General features: G+C 35.6%; 1 protein-coding gene across 1 annotated transcript in view; it reads left to right on the top strand.

The window, feature by feature from the left end:
- LOC145252212 (uncharacterized) overlaps window positions 1-19,261 on the top strand; it is a 157,584-nt gene that overhangs the window by 115,944 nt on the left and 22,379 nt on the right. The window contains exons 15-17 of the mRNA XM_080111718.1: window positions 66-164; window positions 14,026-14,115; window positions 15,960-16,074. Coding sequence (XP_079967844.1) covers window positions 66-164; window positions 14,026-14,115; window positions 15,960-16,074 — 304 coding nt within the window. The remainder of the gene's footprint in view (window positions 1-65; window positions 165-14,025; window positions 14,116-15,959; window positions 16,075-19,261) is intronic.

The raw sequence follows: 19,261 nt of genomic DNA, 5'->3' as shown, positions 1-19,261 counted from the left end.
TTACTTTTGTCAAGTTGTATGTAATTGCTTGTCTCCTTAAAAGGTTTTTCTTTTTCATGTTTTAGTTAAAACAAGTTATTGATGAAGACACATTTAATCTTTATGAAACAAAATTAAGAGATTGGCATCTACACAAAGACCCTAATTTCCGCTGGTGTCCATCAGTAAGTTTGTTTGTTTTTGTTTTTTTGTCTGTTATTCTTTCATTCAGTTCTTTATATATAATGATTAGTAATATGAATTATGAAATGGGCATGCCAAGTTCACATCCCGTTGGATCTATCATGTTTATCCATGCAATCATTCTGTTGAGAAAAGTATAAACTCTAACCCCTCAAGTTTATCTTCAGTGAATCATTTAGTATTGTTTTTACACTTAAAAACCCTTTAAAATACTCTGAAGAAACTGAAATTTGGGGAATATTTATTAATTGATTTAAATTTTACAAAAATAAAAAGTATTTGAATTTTTATGGAGGGTTTCTACTCCTCATTGTTCCCTTTACATAAAACTAAATTAGATTAAATACAACCCACATTATTCACTTTTATGCCTAGTAGCTGTACTCCAAAAGTCATATTGATCACTTAGAGTGAATCCTAAACTTGCAAGTATATATATAACATTCAAGTATGCTGTTTCTAAATATTTATATGTTCTCTATATATAAAATGATAACAATTGTTCCACATAGCTTTGCAGATGCCACATAAAAAATTCAATATGGTCTCATTATCTAATGTAGGTTTTTTAATTATTACCAGTTGCTTTCACTTGTTATAACAAATTATTATATTAATTCCGAGGAGAATAATTTTCATTCACATGTCATCTTCACGGGTGGTAGCATGATAATTACTCTCATTATTTATTACTCTTTCTCTGCTTTTTAATGAATTTATGTATAAATTTAGAAAAAACTGCAGAATCATCGTCTGGAAGTGATGTAATTTCTCGTCGATGGTGATGAGGAGGGGGGGGGGGTAAGCATGATTATGTTGCTTCTAAAAATACTCGTGAGACCTCCGAAGATTACCCAACCTTATTTTTTATTTTTTTTTTTTAGACGGGATAAGGTGGGTGGGTGGTGGGGGGTAGTGTTTGTTTTGTTAAGTATTACCCCACTTTTTTTGTTTAGTATTAGTTAAAATGTGATATCCATCCGTAATGTGTTCATGGCAGTGATTGCCGAAACTCTTGGGGAGGGGGCACTAGAATGCTGAGAACATTAATACATTTACCACATCTTTTCTCAACAGCGTCGTCTGTGTTTGCTTCTTCTGCAAATGCATTTGACATTATTTCTTTCGTTTTCATTTCTTCAAATAAAGATGCTTGTCTGTTTGCGTTTCTCGGATTACGGGAATATTGGTTTACAGTATTTTTTTAACGGTTAAACACTAAACAAGATAGTGTCAGCCAACACACAGAACGAATTCAGCTTTTTTATTTCTGCTGAATGACGAGGCCAACATTTTTACTAGCTACATCTAAGATGATCCAGACTTATTCACACAAAGAAACATCTGATGACTTATTGTTTCATACGCTTTAATTCTATACTTAAGCTTTTATTTACGTGTAAATAATGAGTGAGACACAAACATTAACCAACCATTCACTTCCACGACTTTCTATCTATGGATGCTCAGACGACCATGAATATACTGCTTTTTCTAATTAGGTTTACTTATGGTCATAAAACCTTACAAAAGTCATTTTGTAGCGATTATTGCTTATCGTACACACCTGCTTCGGCAACTGACTCTGCCAACGATTTGCTTCAGACACATTGACAACAAATAAAACCTTTCAGGATTTTCCCAGTTAACTCATCCAATATCTTTTGCTTATATGCTTTTTGATCGCAAGTAGAAAATACGTTTTCCTTTCAACGTACTCTGCGTCACCATATTAGGAACGGGTTTTTATGCATACTGTTATTGTATTGCCACTGGCAGTACTCTGTATGAGTATACAATAAGATGTTCAAATCACGATTCTTTATTTTGGGAATTATGTTTAGCTCGGCAGTTTAAAAGTTTAAAATTCAATTAAAACTAAAAACATAAACACAGGTTTCAGCATTTTTTTTTTTTTTTTCTGTTTTACGATTTCTTTTTTATGGTTGTCGCAGCAATCTCCCATTTAACAGAAATCAGAAAGTAGATTTGAAGCCTTCAAACTGTTGCGTCAAAAGTAACTTCTGTCTTTACTTTGGGAATTATGCTTACCTTGGCAATTTAAAGGCTCCAAGTTCAATTAAAACTAAAAACAAACACGGCTTTTTGCAGTTTTCTTTGTTTTTTTTTTGCTGTTTTTTGCGCTTTACAATTTCTTTTTATGGTCGTCGCGGCAGAATAGAAAGTGGGTCTGAAGCCTTCAAACTATTGCATCAAAAGTAACTTCTGTCTGAAATAAAAATTCTTAATTTACACATTTCAGTTATTTTATCTTTCCGATTCTAACTTTCGGAGATAGTTTCACTTTCCCAACTTTTTCATTCTTAATTGGTTGTAGTAGTAGTAGTAGTAGTAGTGGTAGTATTTGTAGTAGTAGTGGTAAGAAATAGTATACTTATCAGTAGTATTCTTTTTATTCCATTATTACTATTATTATTACTCCTCTCATTATTACGGTTATACTCATTCTAATGATTATTGACTTACAGTTTTTACTGTTTCATTTTATTAGCTGGGCTTTTTTTCTTCTAGTCTTAAAGTCTCCTGTGTGTCATGAGTAAGTTGCTGGAATCCACAATAAATAGAGAAGTAGTCAACCACCTCAGCAGAAATAACCTTCTTAGCGACATGCAATATGGTTTCCGCTCTGCTAGATCTACAGCAGATGTGCTAACGGTTATATCTCATAGGATTAGCGAATCTCTCGACAAAGGTTTCATTTCTAGGGCAATTGCTCTCGACATATCAAAGGCCTTTGATAAGGTTTGGCATAAAGGCCTACTACACAAGATTTCCAGCTATGATATAACTGGAAATGTTTTCTCTATCATTAAATCATTTCTATCTGATAGGCTCATAAGAGTAGTGGTTGATGGGCAGAAATCAGAGGCCCACAGTATTAATGCTGGAGTCCCTGAGGGGTCCATACTGGGCCCAACTCTCTTCCTGATCTACATCAATGATCTCCCAAAACACATACTAAAATCTTTCATTGACATCTATGCTGATGACACGACCATCTATGGCAACACATCAAAGGCCGTAAATGATGATGTTCTCTCTGATTCTCTCTCCTCTGATCTTGAGCGCGTGGTACAGTGGGGAAAGAGGTGGCTGGTTACCTTTTAATGCATCTAAGGCCAAGCTCCTATCTCTACATCATAAACACTCTAATCCACATCTGGCATCAATTGAAATGGATGGCTCTCGTCTAAAGGAGGCTCCAGGATTTGATAAGCTCCTGGGTTTGACCTTTACACCTGATCTTAAATGGAACACATACATCAAGTCTGTGGCCAAGGTCGCTGGGAAAATGGTGGGATCCTTCTACCGCTCCAGAAGATATCTCACTAATGATGCAATTCTCTATCTATATAAGAACCAATTACATCCAAAGATGGAGTACTGCTGCCACATCTGGGCGGGGAATGCAAAAAACAGCCTATCCTGCCTTGACGGAGTACAAAATAGACTCGGTGGCTTGGTGGGGGATGCCCTTTTCTTTACCCTGCAACCTCTTTCCCACAGAAGAGACGTAGCGAGCCTGTCATTGTTCTATCGTTATTTCCATGGCAGGTGCTCGTCTGAGCTCCATTCTCTGGTCCCCCCTCGCCAATCTTTCTCAAAAAACACCCGACTAGCTGAAACCACCGTCAATAATTTTCCCCACTCCCTATCTGTGCCTAAATCAAAACGTAGATACTATGAACAAAGCTTCTTTCTTAGAACTGCACGCCTGTGGAACTCTGTTCTGCTTGCCTGTTTCCCTCCCGACTTCAACCTGGATGTCTTCAAGTCCAACACAAACAAATTCCTGATGAACCGCCCTCCTCAAGTAATGACACCTTACCAATTCTCCAATACTATTGCTACACTATCCCTTTGATTACTGTACACACAATAACCCTTATCCCTGAGTGGCCATTGGGCCTTGATAAGTGGTGAACTCCATGTGTAAAAAAAATTTAAAAAAAAAAAATTTTTCTCAATTATTGAGACGTACCAGAAATAATGTTTTTAGGATTGATTAACATCCTTTTCATGCTTTTTTTCTATTTCTTTTTATTTGCGGGCATCATTTCTTGACTTAACAACTAATATATAAACAATATAACAAAAAATAACTCCTTTATTAAATTATACCAGAATGAATGGTTTTAGCAGTGATTGTAATATTCTTACACTTATTTTTTATTTTTATTACTTTCCTGTATTAGGGTGGGGGGTCATGCACATTTTTTTTTTTATATAGTGTTAATTCACCTGCCTGTTTAACATTTATGTTTTAGACATAATTATATATATATAGTTTTATTTGTTTTTGAGGAGATGGAGTTCTTTCAATGAATCTGTTCTGGTTTTGTGCCATATTTTCACCGGGCAATGCCAGTGCATGGGTCCTGCTAGTTTATTATAAATATTTTAGAAATAGTATATCTTAGGGATTTCTTTTTTAATTTTTAATTAGAACCTATATATAAAATCTTGTAATTATGGATCAAACAACAGTTTAAGACCCCCCACCCCCGGCCATTTTTTTCTAGAAACAAAAGTAGGTTTAAAGTTTCTAAAATTCCCACTTGAAACTTCTACCTAATCATGGCTGACAGAGCGACATAGTGCTGCCATTGGTTGAATGAAGAGTCTCTGTTTGAAATTCTGTGAAGATTCAACAGAAAGATTCCAGAGTTTGACAATATAGACTTGTAGAAGGTCAGAGGTTACATTAACCGAAATGTTGATTGTTGATAATGTTTCCCCATTCATTTATTTTTATTATCACTTATGTTTGAATTCATGTTTTGACACCTATGAATTCATGACATCACACTAAAACTGATTATTTTGTTAAAGTGATGTTTTATGCTCTATTTATAACATAAGAAAGTCGGAATAAGTTAGTAGAATCTTAGACTGAAGATTTTAAGGTTTTAGTTATGGCATCCACTTTATTTGTTGGTAATTTATCATTTACTATTAATACAATATTTTCCATTTCTAAAAGTAGTTAAGATTTCTGATATTTCAAAATGAGACAAATTCTGCAATGTATTTATTACATCTAACAAAATTGTGACTGATCGACAAGATCTTTATTTATATAAAATTAGGTATTATTTGTTATTCTATGATTGTTTTGATTTTAATATGACAAATAGCTCTGGAGTTCTTTCAAGAACAAATATTTAGCATTTGTGTTCATATGTTCCTTTCTTTAGAGGGACTGATTTGATTTTCAACAAGTTGCAAGTAAAAAAGCAAATTGATTCTCTTTTTCTAATATTTTTATATAAAATTAAGTATTTCTTATTCAGTGAGCATTTTGATTTTAATATGACAAATCTGTTTTCATTGGTCATAATTAAAACTTGAATAAATCTGTTGTGTGTTTACAACAAAGTTATGAACGGAATCTGTTATTTTAAACTAGCAAGCATTAGACTTGAAAAATGGTGGGATCCTTCTATCAATCCAGTAGATATCTCACTGGTGATGCAATTCTCTACCTATATAAGAGCCAGGTACATCCAAGGATAGAGTATTGTTGCCACATCTGACCAGGAACTGTTAGAAAGACCTTATCCTATCTTAACAGTTCAAAATAGACTTCATAGCCTATTAGGGTATGCTCTTTTTCTTTTCCCTGCAACCTCTTTCTCAGCGAAGAGATGTTGAGAGCCTATTTCTGCTTTATCGTTATTTTCATGGCAACTGCTCATCTGAGCTCCAATCTATGGTTCACCCTCACAAAACTTTCATGAGAAACACTCGTCTAGCTGAAAACACTATCAATATATCTGTGCCTAAATCTAAACATAGATTCCATGAACAAAGCTCCTTTCTTAGAACTGCACACCTGTGGAGCTGTCTTCTGTTTGCCTGGTTTTCAGCTGACTACAATATGGTCGTCTTCAAGTCCAATGTAAACAAGTTTTTGATGAGCTGTTCCCCTTAAGTAATCTAATTTACCAAATTTACACTACTAACAATTACTACGATATTGTCCCATTGTCACTCTTTAACCCTTATCATCGAGTGTCCTCTGGGCCTTGATAATTGGTGACTATGTAAAAATAATAAAAAAATAAAAAAAATTAGGGAATAATAAATCATTTATTTTTATCAATAACAATTGATTTCCTACTAATGTCATATGCGAGATAAATCTTGCTGTATAAATCGGAACAAAACTTTAAAAGAATAAGACAATGTGCAAATCAAATTTTAAAGAATAACTGTGTGGGCAAAGTTTTAAAAGAAATATACAAGATAAGTAGATAAGTTGTACTTGAAAAAAAAAAGAAAAAAGAAAAAAGAAAACTATTTGTGCTCTCTCGCTAGAATCTATAGATAAAGCATCTGCATCCCTATTTTAGTCATAAAAATATCAAGAACAAGGGATTTTTTTGGGGGGGGGCGAAGGGGGTCTGTTAAAATGAAATAAATTCTTTCCTTTATTTTATATTTTCAGTTATTGAGATTAAGTCTCCTCTCTTTTGTTCATAAAAATTAAATTTGCATTTGTAATCATTCTTTCCTCTCTTTATTATTATTATTATCATCAGTTATGATTAAGATGAAGATTATGCTGCTTCATTTTCTTTTTCTATAAAAATAAATTTGCATGTGTGATCATTGAAGTGAGCTGGAGATGTGTATGTTCACTTTTATTATTTTAAATGAATATTTCAAATAATATAAATTTGCAAAGCAATAACAAGCTGGCAAAGACAATGAGTATAATACTAAAACTCTGATAATCTTGCTTTGTTGATTTTACATTAAATTTATAAAATGGGAGGAGCAAATGTGATAAGTACTGGGAAGAGAGAATAGAAAGGGGTGGGTGTATTAAAACACAAAATTCTCATAATCTGAAGTTTTTGAGCTCAATTCATGTACAGGGTAGTACATTTTCATTTCATCGTCAATCACACCTGAAATTAAATGTTAGTATTAAGCATTGGGAGGAATGTAAAAAAAAAAAAAAAAAAAAAAAAAAAAAAATGGTTAATACTGATACTTTTTTTTTTTTTTTTTTTTTTAAATTTAATGCATGTTTCATAAGTTTGCAATTAATGAATTTAAAAGTATCTTTCTATTCGTCTTCCTGGTGCTACCAGATCAGGCTGCCTATTGGCTTTCTGAGATGAAATCCACCTACATTGATTTCTGTTTTTGTTTTCTATTCTCTTTTGTAAAACTTAATTATGTCCTACAAAAAAAAAAAAAAAAAAATCAACAGCCCCTCTCTCTTCCCCCCTCCTTTCTTTTTCTTTCCCTACTTCCCGGTCCTAGATATGACCTTTAACTATATCTGATAGTGAGGCCCCAGATTGCAGACTTTGGGGAGCGTGGAGCCACCCTTTAATTGCCATTGCTCTCAGGTCCACTCTGACCCGGAGTGGTAGTACCTGTTAGGGTCCCAACTATGGGTTAAATAAAAAACAAACCAAAAATAAAAAAAAATAAAAATAAATAAATAATAATAAATACATTCTATTAAAAAATTATTCTTCAAAATTTGATTAGATTCCACTGGACCCTGTCGGCAGGGCATCAGAATATGCCGACTACCCCCCGTGCAGAGAGTAGAAGTTCTTCAATGGGGCTACTTGTTGGCCGTAGGTAGCGACCCGTAATACCCTTAGGAAGGGATCCTGGTGGTTGAGAGATTTGGAGGTCAGGATTTAGTACCCCCACTTCCCAACACACCACTTTGGCCCTTACTGAGCTAGATGGGCGGTCGGAGGGGCCCGATCTGACCAATCGGCTGGTCACGTCAAGCCCCACCATATATCGCCCACCCCATAAACCTATCATCAACACAATATGCCTATCCCTTCCCCACAAATAACATCTACTCCCTAATATATGGTAAAAAGCGGTGGCTGAGGATCAATCGACGAAGTGAAATATCTGACATGGCTGCAAACCCTTTAAATTACTTTGTATCCCAAAGTAACATCAAAGGAAAACAGGTGCTCATAAATGATATCACATAAATCGAGTATATCACCTTTGTATCCTTGTTGAGCCTGGGCGAATGGGTTTCGCCCCAGGCACTTCCCATATAGGGCTCCGAGGTGGGTGGGGAGCAAAGATGATGAAAAAACCAACCTTTTTGATTATGGCTTTTTTTACCCCCAAAACCCCCCCAAAAAAGAAACTTCTCTGATGTTTCCGACATCTCAAGTTCAGAGGACAAACAGAATTGCTTAATCAATGAAAACACAATATTTTTAGTAATGGAAACACTTGAAAAAAATGAAATAAATAAAATTTCACCTTTTACAATGGAAAAAATTTTCTCAAAAAATAAAACCCAAAATGATAAAAAGACTGCAAAACAACACCATACTTATCAAATTGAAACAAAAAACACAAGCTAAAGAAATTCTCAAATGGCAAACCTTTAACAATATCAAAATTAAAACTTATCCCCACCCATACCTAAACTCCTCAAAAGGAGTCATTAGATGCAGTCAACTATTAAATTGCTCGACTGAGGAAATTTTATCTATCATCCCAAAGTGTTACAGAAGTAAAAAGAATAAGCATAAAACGAAATGGAGAAACTATATTGACAAATACATATATACTCTCCTTTGACTCCACAAACCCCCCAAGTGAGATTAAAATTGAATACCTAAAAGTGAACGTTGAAAAATACATCCCAAACCCAAAAGGTGCTACAATTGTCAACAATTTGGACATCACCAATCCAAATGCACCAAATCACCAATATGTATAAGATGTGGTGAAAACTCAAAACATAGTGACTGCAAAAAAGACCCCAAATGCTCAAACTGTAAGGAAAACCATTCAGCTGACTTCCAAGGATGCAAAACATGGCTAAAAGAAATAACAACAATAAAGTACACAAAAAATATTACCTTCCCGGAAGCCAGGAAAATTATGAACGCAAGATACTCAGAAGTAACCAAGAATGGTAAAATACACACAAATCAAAGTTGTCAAAGTTATACCAAAAACCCTCCAGAAATAAAAACTGAAGAAATATCTCAATTGATAAAAGAGATGAAAGACCTAATGAAAGAAATTAAAACACTAATCCTGAACTCTGGAAATAATCAGTCTACAAAAGAGAGTACAACAAAAAAAAACAGAACCAACAAATCAAAAAACTCAAATTAAATCAAACAAAGAAAAAGAAAAAACTCACCAAATGAAAACAACCCCTCAATCAAATGAAACAACACCATCACCCAATAAAATGAAAACTAAAGAAAAAACAATTAATAAACCAAGATCTAGATCCCAATCAACCTCAAGAGGAAGAAACAAAATAGGAACACTGGAGGAGATGGAAGTAGAAGACAAAACACCCCCAGACAAATAAAATGACAGACCACAATAAAAAAACTCAAACTATCATTCAATGGAACTGCCGAGGACTTAAGGCAAACATAAACGACTTGCTATTGTTAATATCTAAACTACGACCTGCTATCATCTGCCCCTAAAAAACATTTCTGAAGACACACGATAACATCGCTATAAAAAACTACACCCAATACAACTTTATACACATTACTGGACAGAGGGCCTCCGAAGGTGTATCGATTCTAGTTAGAAACGACATCCCTCAGAGTGAAATAACTCTAGACACCACATTACAAGTAATTACTGTGAAAACCACTTTACATAAAACTACCAACATTTGCTCCATGTATATCCCACCACATGACCCCATAAATGAAGCCGAAGTCAACAAAATAATAGAACAACTTCCTAAACCATACGGTCCTGGATATGACCTTAAACTATATCCAGTGGTGAGGCCCCAGCTTGCGGGCTTTGGGGAGTGTGGAGCCACCCTTTAATTACCATTGCTCCCAGGTCCACTCTGACCTGGAGTGGTAGTACCTGTTAGGGTCTCAACTATGTGTTAAATAGAAACTGATTTGAAAACAACAAATATATTCTATTAAAAATTTTTCTTCAAAATCTTTGAATTCGGCATTAAATAACCCGAAAAGGGTTGATATGCCATAAAACAAAAACAACCAACCAAATCCTAAACCATACATCCTACTAGGAGACTTCAACAGCCACAACATCATATGGGGAAGCAATAAAACAGACATAAAAGGTAAAAAACTAGAAAATATCATCAACAATAACAATCTGTCCCTCATGAACCAAAACTCCAATACATATCTCCACCCTGCCTCAGGTACATACTCAGCTATTGATTTGTCGCTATACGATCCAGCCACATTAATGGACTACAGCTGGCAAGTGTATGATGACTCATGTGGTAGCGATCACTTTCCCATCATACTTGAAAACTCAATCCCGATTGAAGATAACCTCTCCAAATGGAAGCTAAATAAAGCAAATTGGGAGGAATATAAAACCCAATGCAATGCAAAACTAATAGACAAAGATGAACCGGAGAACTCTATGGAACACTTCACTGATACGTTGATGTCAATAGCTGGGGAATGTATACCCAAAGGCTCCAAATCCAAAAAATATAAAAGACCTTGGTTTAATGAAGATTGCCAAAAGGCGGTAAGATTACGTAAAGCTCCACTGCGAAAATTTAAAAGTCATCCCACTACCCACAATCTAGACCAGTTCAAACAAAACCGAGCAAAAGCCCGTAGAACAATTAAGGAGGCTAAAAGAATGTCATGGAGAGTCTATATCAGCAAACTGAACTTTATCACCAAAACAAAACAAATCTGGAATATGGTTAGAAAGATATCTGGTAAAAATCAACCAACACTGTTAAAACACCTGTCAAAAGATAATACAAAAATAACCAGCAAAAAAGGATATAGCAAATGTACTCGCAAAAACCTTCTCAAAAAACTCCTCTAGCAAAAATTATAAACCACAATTCAAAAAAATCAAACTAGATGCTGAAAGAAACAAACTAAACTTCAACTCAGACAATATAGAAGACTACAACAAACCTTTCATCCTATCTGAATTAACCGACACCATAAACAGTTCACACAACGCTGCAACAGGGCCAGATGAAATCCACTACGAGTTCTTGAAACAACTACCTCAAAAATCCTTAATCTACCTCCAAAACATCTTCAATGACATTTGGATCAGGGGTAAACTCCCTGACATATGGAAACAAGCAACAGTGATCCCCATCCCCAAACCTGATAAAGTTAAGTCTGATCCCACAAGCTACTGACCCATAGCATTGACAAGTTACGTATGCAAAACATTCGAAAGAATGCTAAACAAAAGATTAACCTGGTACCTCGAAGCAAATGGTCTGATAACAGACCTCCAAAGTGGATTTAGAAATAAAAGAAGCACCATTGACAACCTGGTACACCTGGAAACTTTCATTAGAGAGGGATACATAAAAAAAGAACACATAACGGCCATCTTCTTTGATTTGAAAAAAGCCTACGAGACAACATGGAGATATGGCATTATGAAAGACCTGCACAATCTAGGTCTAAAGGGAAGACTACCCAAACTAATAAAAGATTTTTTATCTGACAGGGACTTTAGGGTCCGTGTGGGATCCACCCTTTCTGACCTTGAAAACTAGGAGGAAGAGGTCCCACAAGGAAGCATACTATCAGTCACTTTATTTAATATAAAGATTAACAATATTGCCAAATGCCTAAATCCTGGAACCGACTGCTCCCTATATGTCGATGACTTCTTGATCTGTTATAGATCAAAAAATGTCCAAACAATAGAGCGACAGTTGCAGCTGAACCTAAACAAAATAAACCGGTGAGCCACAGAAAATGGTCTTAAATTTTCCGAGTCTAAAACGAAGTGCATGCACTTCTGTAATATTAAAAAAATGCACAACAATCCAACCCTCAAACTCGATGGCAAAAAAATTGATATTACTGATCAATATAAATACCTAGGGATCATTTTTGACAAAAAATTGAATTTTATTCCCCATCTGAGATATTTAAAGCAGAAATGCCACAAAGCACTACAATTATTAAGAGTTGTCGCTAACACAGACTGGGGAGCAGACCAACAGACACTCCCAAAACTATACAGGACTCTAATTCATTCGAAACTGGACTATGACTGTTTCATTTATGGGTCAGCAAGGCCTTCCTACATAAATATCCTTGACCCCATTCACCATGAAGGACTAAGACTAATCTTGGGAGCATATAGAACATCCCCCAAAGAAAGCCTATATGCAGAAGCCCACGAAGCACCCCTAAAGCTCAGACGGGAAAAACTTGGCTTACAATACTACCTGAAACTAAAGTCTTGCCCAACAAACCCCACTTATCAATGTACCTTTGACCCCAAATATAGAAACCTATTTAACAGAAAAGAAAAAGCCATAAAAACCTTCGGACTTCGAATGGAAACCAGTATAGAAGAATCTCAAATTCCAATAACAAATATCCACTATTCTGTAATATCCGAAAACCCACCATGGACTATGAGACAACTAGATGTAATGCTGAACTTAAATGAAAATAAAAAATCAAAAACAAATCCTGCCATATTTCAAGAAGAACTTGAAAATATCAAGCTATGCTACTCTGACTATACATACATATACACAGATGACTCGAAGGATAACGATAGAGTTGGATGTGCAGCTACCTACAACAATACAACAATTAGCAAACAACTTCCGAATGAAGCCTCTATATTTAGTGCTGAAACCAGAGCCATAGATTTAGCACTGGATATCATTGCTGAAGAAAACTCAGAAAAATTCATTATATTCTCTGACTCCTTATCCGTTTTAACAGCTATAAAAAATAGAAAACAAGAGAACCTCACAATTATCAAACTCCTAAACAAAATAAATCTCATTACCGACCAAAAGAAAATAATATTCATTTGGATCCCTAGCCACGTGGGAATCAGGGGCAATGAAAGAGCCGATGCTATGGCTAAGGAGGCAATAAAGTTGAACCTTGATGGGTACAGGATCCCATACACGGATATTAGACCCCTGATCAACAGCCATATACTTGGGAAATGGCAAAGTCAATGGAATAAAAGTACAAATAACAAATTATACAATATAAAACCCACACTTGGAGAGAGGAGGCAGGATTATCAAAAGACAAACAGAAAACAAAATGTCATTTTAACAAGACTTAGAATAGGTCACACACACTTAACCCATTCCTACCTCCTAAAAGGAGAAACTCAACCCCAATGCATTCCCTATCAAGTACCACTTACTGTAAAACATTTACTAACTGAATACACAGATCTTTCACAAATTAGGAAAAAGCACTATAAAGAAATAGATCTTCAAATAATCTTCAAAGAGAACAGCACCAGAAAAATCTTATCTTATATTAAAGAAATAGGACTCTTCCAAAAAATATAACCCGCAAAAACCTTATATTCTGCAAAAGCATCCTGCAAGACAAAAATGATAAAATCCACTATAAAACAACCAAACTAAAAGCTACAAACTAACTATTGAAAATACAAAGAGCTTCAAGAATAAAAGTCTCCTATAAAATAACTGGATACGACATCAAATACTATCCCCAAAATGACTAGATTCAGCATTGAATAGCCCAGAAGGGGTTGATAGAAAAGAACAAAAATAAAACAGCATTAAATGACCCACAAAGGTTGATATGCTGATTAAATAACCCATCCATCCAATCTATTCGTCTTCACAATTAAGATTGCTAAATGTATACACAAATGTAAAATGACCCGACAGGCTACGGGTCGTCTAATACATACTGAAAATGTTCATATCAAATGATTTACTATAATTCTTTGAAATAATTGTCTATATTTTGTCCAGATGTTGTCTGTTGAAATTGTTTGTGTTTTCCATATTACATAATAAATGATAAACTTCTCTTTCAGTGTGAAAATGGCTTCCTCTATCATGCAGATGGGTTGAAGATGAATTGCCCACATTGTCGCAGAGCCACATGTTTCAAATGTATGAAACCGGTAAGTGAAGAGGAATGCATCCATTTTGGATGATGCAATCTGCACAATGAGAATCTGATTTCAAACTTATGCATGACAGACTCACGAGACGAGTTTGGACATTTAACTGTCACTTCAGCTCAAAAATGAACAATTTTTTGAGTATGTCCTTTTTATTGTTAATTTATTGAAGCACCCAGGTTCCTTAATCATGAGTGACTGAGATATTTTGTGAAAAACTTAAAATTCTATTTTAATATCGCTTTCTGTGACTCCTTCCTCTTGGATCTTTCCAAATCTTCCATTTTGTTGTATTTGATTACACAGTGATTGCCAAAGTAAAATATTATATGAACACATCCAGGGACAGATATTTACTTGCATCAAAAAAATGTAAACTATGATTATATTTTACTATTAGATGTGTGTGTGTGTGTGTGTGTGTGTGTGTTTTGGATCCTGTCCAAGAGGGAGGGACTAGTTGCTGGTATACCAACCCAGGTGTGACAACAATACTCCATGCATGGGTGAATAGAGTCATTGTAGGGATCTAGGATACAAGCAGGTGTGAAAAGCTTTCTATCTTGGCAGAGGGATCTCACCTTCCTTGCAGCAACCTTGGCAATGTCTTCTATGCATTTCCAATTCATGTTACATGTGAATCTTAAGTTGAGTAGTTCGAATGATGAACTCTCCCATAGGGTGCTATTAACCATGGCAATCGTTGGTTGGAAAGGTTTCTTATAAATGTTAAAGGAAAGGAGCTTTGGTGGAGGAAGTATAAATAATGTTGTGTTCTAAGGTTAATCTAAAATACATGTATGTCTGATTGCCTAATACTAGGAAAGATGTTACAATATAAGACCTAAATCCATGCATATGTTCATCCGAAACCTTACAGCAAAGTGAGAGTCATCTCATCATGTTAAAATTAGAGAAAATTGAGAAGTGTAAGTCAGCTTTTACTTAAAGGAGTTTACCAGAAGAAATGATTTCACATCACTGAGGTTAGTCTTAAGCCTTTGAGTAGTTGTAAAAGAGAACCTCAAAGGAGAAGTTAATTTGATTGCTTTTTTTGGGAGAAAATCTCTGATTGTTTTCCTATTTATTGTCATAGTCATTTATATTGGTAATGAAGCACATTGGACAAAGTGGTTGTAAGTCAAATATCAGTAGACAAAGTTCACACAAGAAAACTCATTAGCTGAATTTTTATTTGAAGTGTTTGGCCTCTTGAAAGCCTATGGAAGATAAATGCGGTCCCGTTCCATGCACAACATGACACTACAGTTATCACAATATTATACAACTGTTGATAGAGCAGCTGCTCTTACTGTTACTTAAGAATTAGAACTCTTGTATTACCAGTCAGAAACAATAGCTACATAATCTGTAAACCTACACCCTCAACCTGTTGGACAAGGCAGCCTAGTAGTCATGTGAAACTGTCTTCAAATTGCTCAGCTAAAGAGAAAGAGATTATGGGATGGTGTTCATTGTCCTAGTCATAACATAAGGCCTAGCATGGCACATCTTTGAGGTTTATTTGAAATAAACATCCAATACTTTGATGTATACAGGAAAGTGGTATGGTGTCACTTTGGTGCATACATGAATTAAGATCATTAATATGCAAGTGTGGTAAAGGGTTACACTCATGGAAAAATGGTTGATTCATTTTGAAAATGAAAAAAATATTTTATGTACAAAAGTTTCTGTGACTAATTTGAATTTAAAGTATTGTCAAACTGATGAAAAATGTTGTCTACATTTTGACTTCTGTTTAGGTTTCTACAGATTTGTGTGGATTGTCTTTGAATAATCGATTGTCAAAGCATACCTTTTCTTTTTATTTCTCTTTACAGTGGCAAGATCAACATCAAAGGCTTTCGTGTAAAAAGTTCAACGAATGGTTGACTGCAAATGATCCAAATAATCAAGCATTTGGCCTTAAATTGATTCTTAAAAAAAATGGAATCGGTAAGTACCCTCCCCCCTATTTTTTTATTACCCCAAACAAGGCATAAGGGTCTACTATTTTGGATTGTGTCTACCAGAGGACTTTGGGGAGTAATCTGTTCAAATTATATCTAATTTTTTGCAGGTTAATACAATCAGGGAAGTAGGGATGAAATTCCAAAATTTAGCAGTTCCAGAGAAGAAACTATAAGAATAGAAGGCATTCCGGCATTTAGAGATCTCAATAGTGAAGGGGTGTGATTTTGTTGCTTGTTAGATTAGTCAGGAGTATGTAGGTCGAGGGGGCACAAGTGCCAAGTATTCATCAGAGCACATTCCATTAAAGTACTTTTAAAACAGATGCAGAGATGCAACATTGCAGTGATGGGAGAAGGTTTTTCAAGATCAATACAAGACTATTTAAATTTGTTTTGATCTGCTTGCTTAACAGTAAATTAACTTTTTCATGTCAAAGTGCAATACATGTTGAAAAATGATTTGTTAAACATGATTAATTGAATATCTGTAGTAGTAGGGGCGATATTAGTGTGTAAGTGATCATAATAGATCTGTTTGGATTTGAACACAGCATTGCCAATTTCACAGAATGTGATGGTATTCATCGAGCTGATCACTCCCCCTCCCCCCCCAAAAAATAATAATGGTGGTAAAGGTAAGCCACAAAGAGGTATACAAAATATTAAAATTTAACATGAGGGATCATAATTGAAGTAGTGGATACAGTTGCAGATTATTGAATTGCCCATGTTGAGTTCAAATCGTCCTGGATCTGTTCTATTCAGTTGCACATTAATATTTTTTATTATTATTTTTTTTTTTTTTATTACATTTTCACCCCAAACAAGGCACATTGCCACTTTGGTATAGGGGCTACTATCAGGGGCAACAACTACTGGAGTACTATGTTGGGATTTGGGCAGCAAGATGTCGGTTCATGTTACACTTGAACTTCTGCATGTCAGTACAGTTGGGGAAGCAGGGACCTGGAATGGAATTCCAGAGTCTAGCAGTTCTGGGAAAGAAACTACTGGAGTAGAAAGATCTTTTACATCTAGGGATCTCTACTGTGTAGCGGTGGGATTTAGCTGCCTGTCGGGTTTGTCGAGGGTGTTTATGTTGTGGGGCACAAGTGTCTGCAGTTCGCCAGAGCATTCACCATTAAAATACTTGTAGAACAGGCAGAGGGATGCAACATTTCGCCGATGGGACAGAGGCTGAAGTTTAGATGCCAGTTCAGGACCTATCAGATTGGCGACTCTCTTTTGAACCTTGTCTAGGAACGAGAGACTAGTAGCAGATGCACCAGCCCAAATGTGACAGCAATACTCCATACATGGGCGAATGGTGGCCTTATAGAGGTATAGGATACTTTTGGGTGTTAGTAGTTTTCTAGCACAGTAGAGAGAGCCTACCTTCTTCGCAGCGCACCTGGCAATGCTTTCAATGTAATTGTTCCAACTCATGTTTCCTGTGAACGTTATTAGGCCAAGCAGTTTGAAAGATGTACTCTCAGACAGGGAGTCACTGGCCATTGCTATAGGTGGCAGAGAAGGTTTCTTGTAATTATTGAAGGAAACCAGTTTGTCTTGGCAGCATTGAATGTGACCATCCATTTATGTCCCCATTCCACTACAGATTTGAGGTCATCCTCTAGTATTTTTGCCATTTCTTTAGATATGTGTTCATTTGTTTTCCTGTCATGCCTGTTATAAAGTGTGGTGTCATCAGCATATATACCCATCTCAGAGACAATTTTGTCGGGGAGGTCATTAATGAATATTAGAAACAATAGAGGTCCAAGAATAGACCCCTGAGGCACTCCCGCATTTATATCATATTATTTAGATGTACGACCGTCAAGGACAACCTGGATTTTTCTCTTTTCTAAGACGGATTTAATTATGTTAAGTATTCTACCAGTGATACTGTATGATCTAATTTTACTGTTGAGACCCTCATGCCATACCCTGTCAAAAGCCTTAGATATATCTAGAGCTACCGCTCTGCCCACCCCTGCTTTGTCCAGTGAATGGTATATACGTTCAGAGATTACAGTGAGGATGTCTGCTGTGGAACAGGCTTGTCTAAATCCATATTGTTTGTCAGTCAGAAGTTTAGCATCTGTAAGGTGATGGACTAGAGCATGGTTAATTATGGTCTCAAATATTTTTGGGAAAAGTGGGAGGAGGCTAATGGGACGATAATTTGATGGGTCAGTTCTTTCGCCAGAATTCTTGAATACTGGTACCACAGAAACAGTTTTCCAACAGCCTAGAAAGCAAGCTTCATTAAGGCATTTGTTGTAGAGTTTGGAGAGAACTGGAGCTACTTCGGCTGAGCACTTTTTTAATAGCACAGCTGGGATGAGATCAGGTCCACATGCTTTTGAAGTGTCAAGGTTTTTTATGATAGCATACACCTGAGAAGGGGTGATTTTTAGATCGTCTAGCGTGACGTCTGTCTGCAAAGGAAAGTCAGGCAGGGAGTGATTTGAAGGGTCCAGTGTGGAGTTTGAGGCAAACCGACTGGCAAGCATATTAGCCTTGTCAGTTGCTGAGCAAACAACTTTGTGATTGTTGGTTAATGGGGGAATTGTTGATTGCCCATTATTTACTACACTGTTATAGATTTTCCAGCAGTCACGCGTTCCTAATTTTTGTGCTTCGATGCGTTTTTAGTGGTTATAAAGTTAATTTCACCACTCCTATGGCTAAAAATAGTGACTTGTGTTCAATAAATTGTATACAAAGATTTGTTTACAATAGGTATAGTGTCAACATTAAAATAATTATAAAAAAAATGAGTTGATATACAGTAATAAAAAAAAATGTCACCATATAAAATAATCAATACGTAAACTGATTAAATAAAAATAAATAATCTAAGGTCCTCTGGGCTGTAAGATCAAGAAATCAACTAAATACCAGTTAAAATAATGGTAGAAGTAGTAAATAGTGGTTTTTAGTTTTTGTGAAGCACAAAATGAACCTGAAATGACAGAAGTGGGGGTAGAGGAAGATAAAGTGATCATGAAAAATTTTCTGAAGAGATTAAATAGAATGGTAGAGTTAGGAATTTGAAGAGGGATTGAAACATTCCAGATGATAACCTTGTTGAAGTCTTCTGGAACATTGAGAAAGAGTTCTTGCTTATTAAGAAGATTTGCCATTTGCTAAACTCCAATTGC

Source organism: Euprymna scolopes, chromosome 1 (assembly GCF_053919585.1).
Source record: "Euprymna scolopes isolate OS-2025 chromosome 1, ASM5391958v1, whole genome shotgun sequence".
NCBI lineage: Eukaryota > Metazoa > Mollusca > Cephalopoda > Sepiida > Sepiolidae > Euprymna > Euprymna scolopes.
This window is presented reverse-complemented; position numbering and strand designations above follow the sequence as displayed.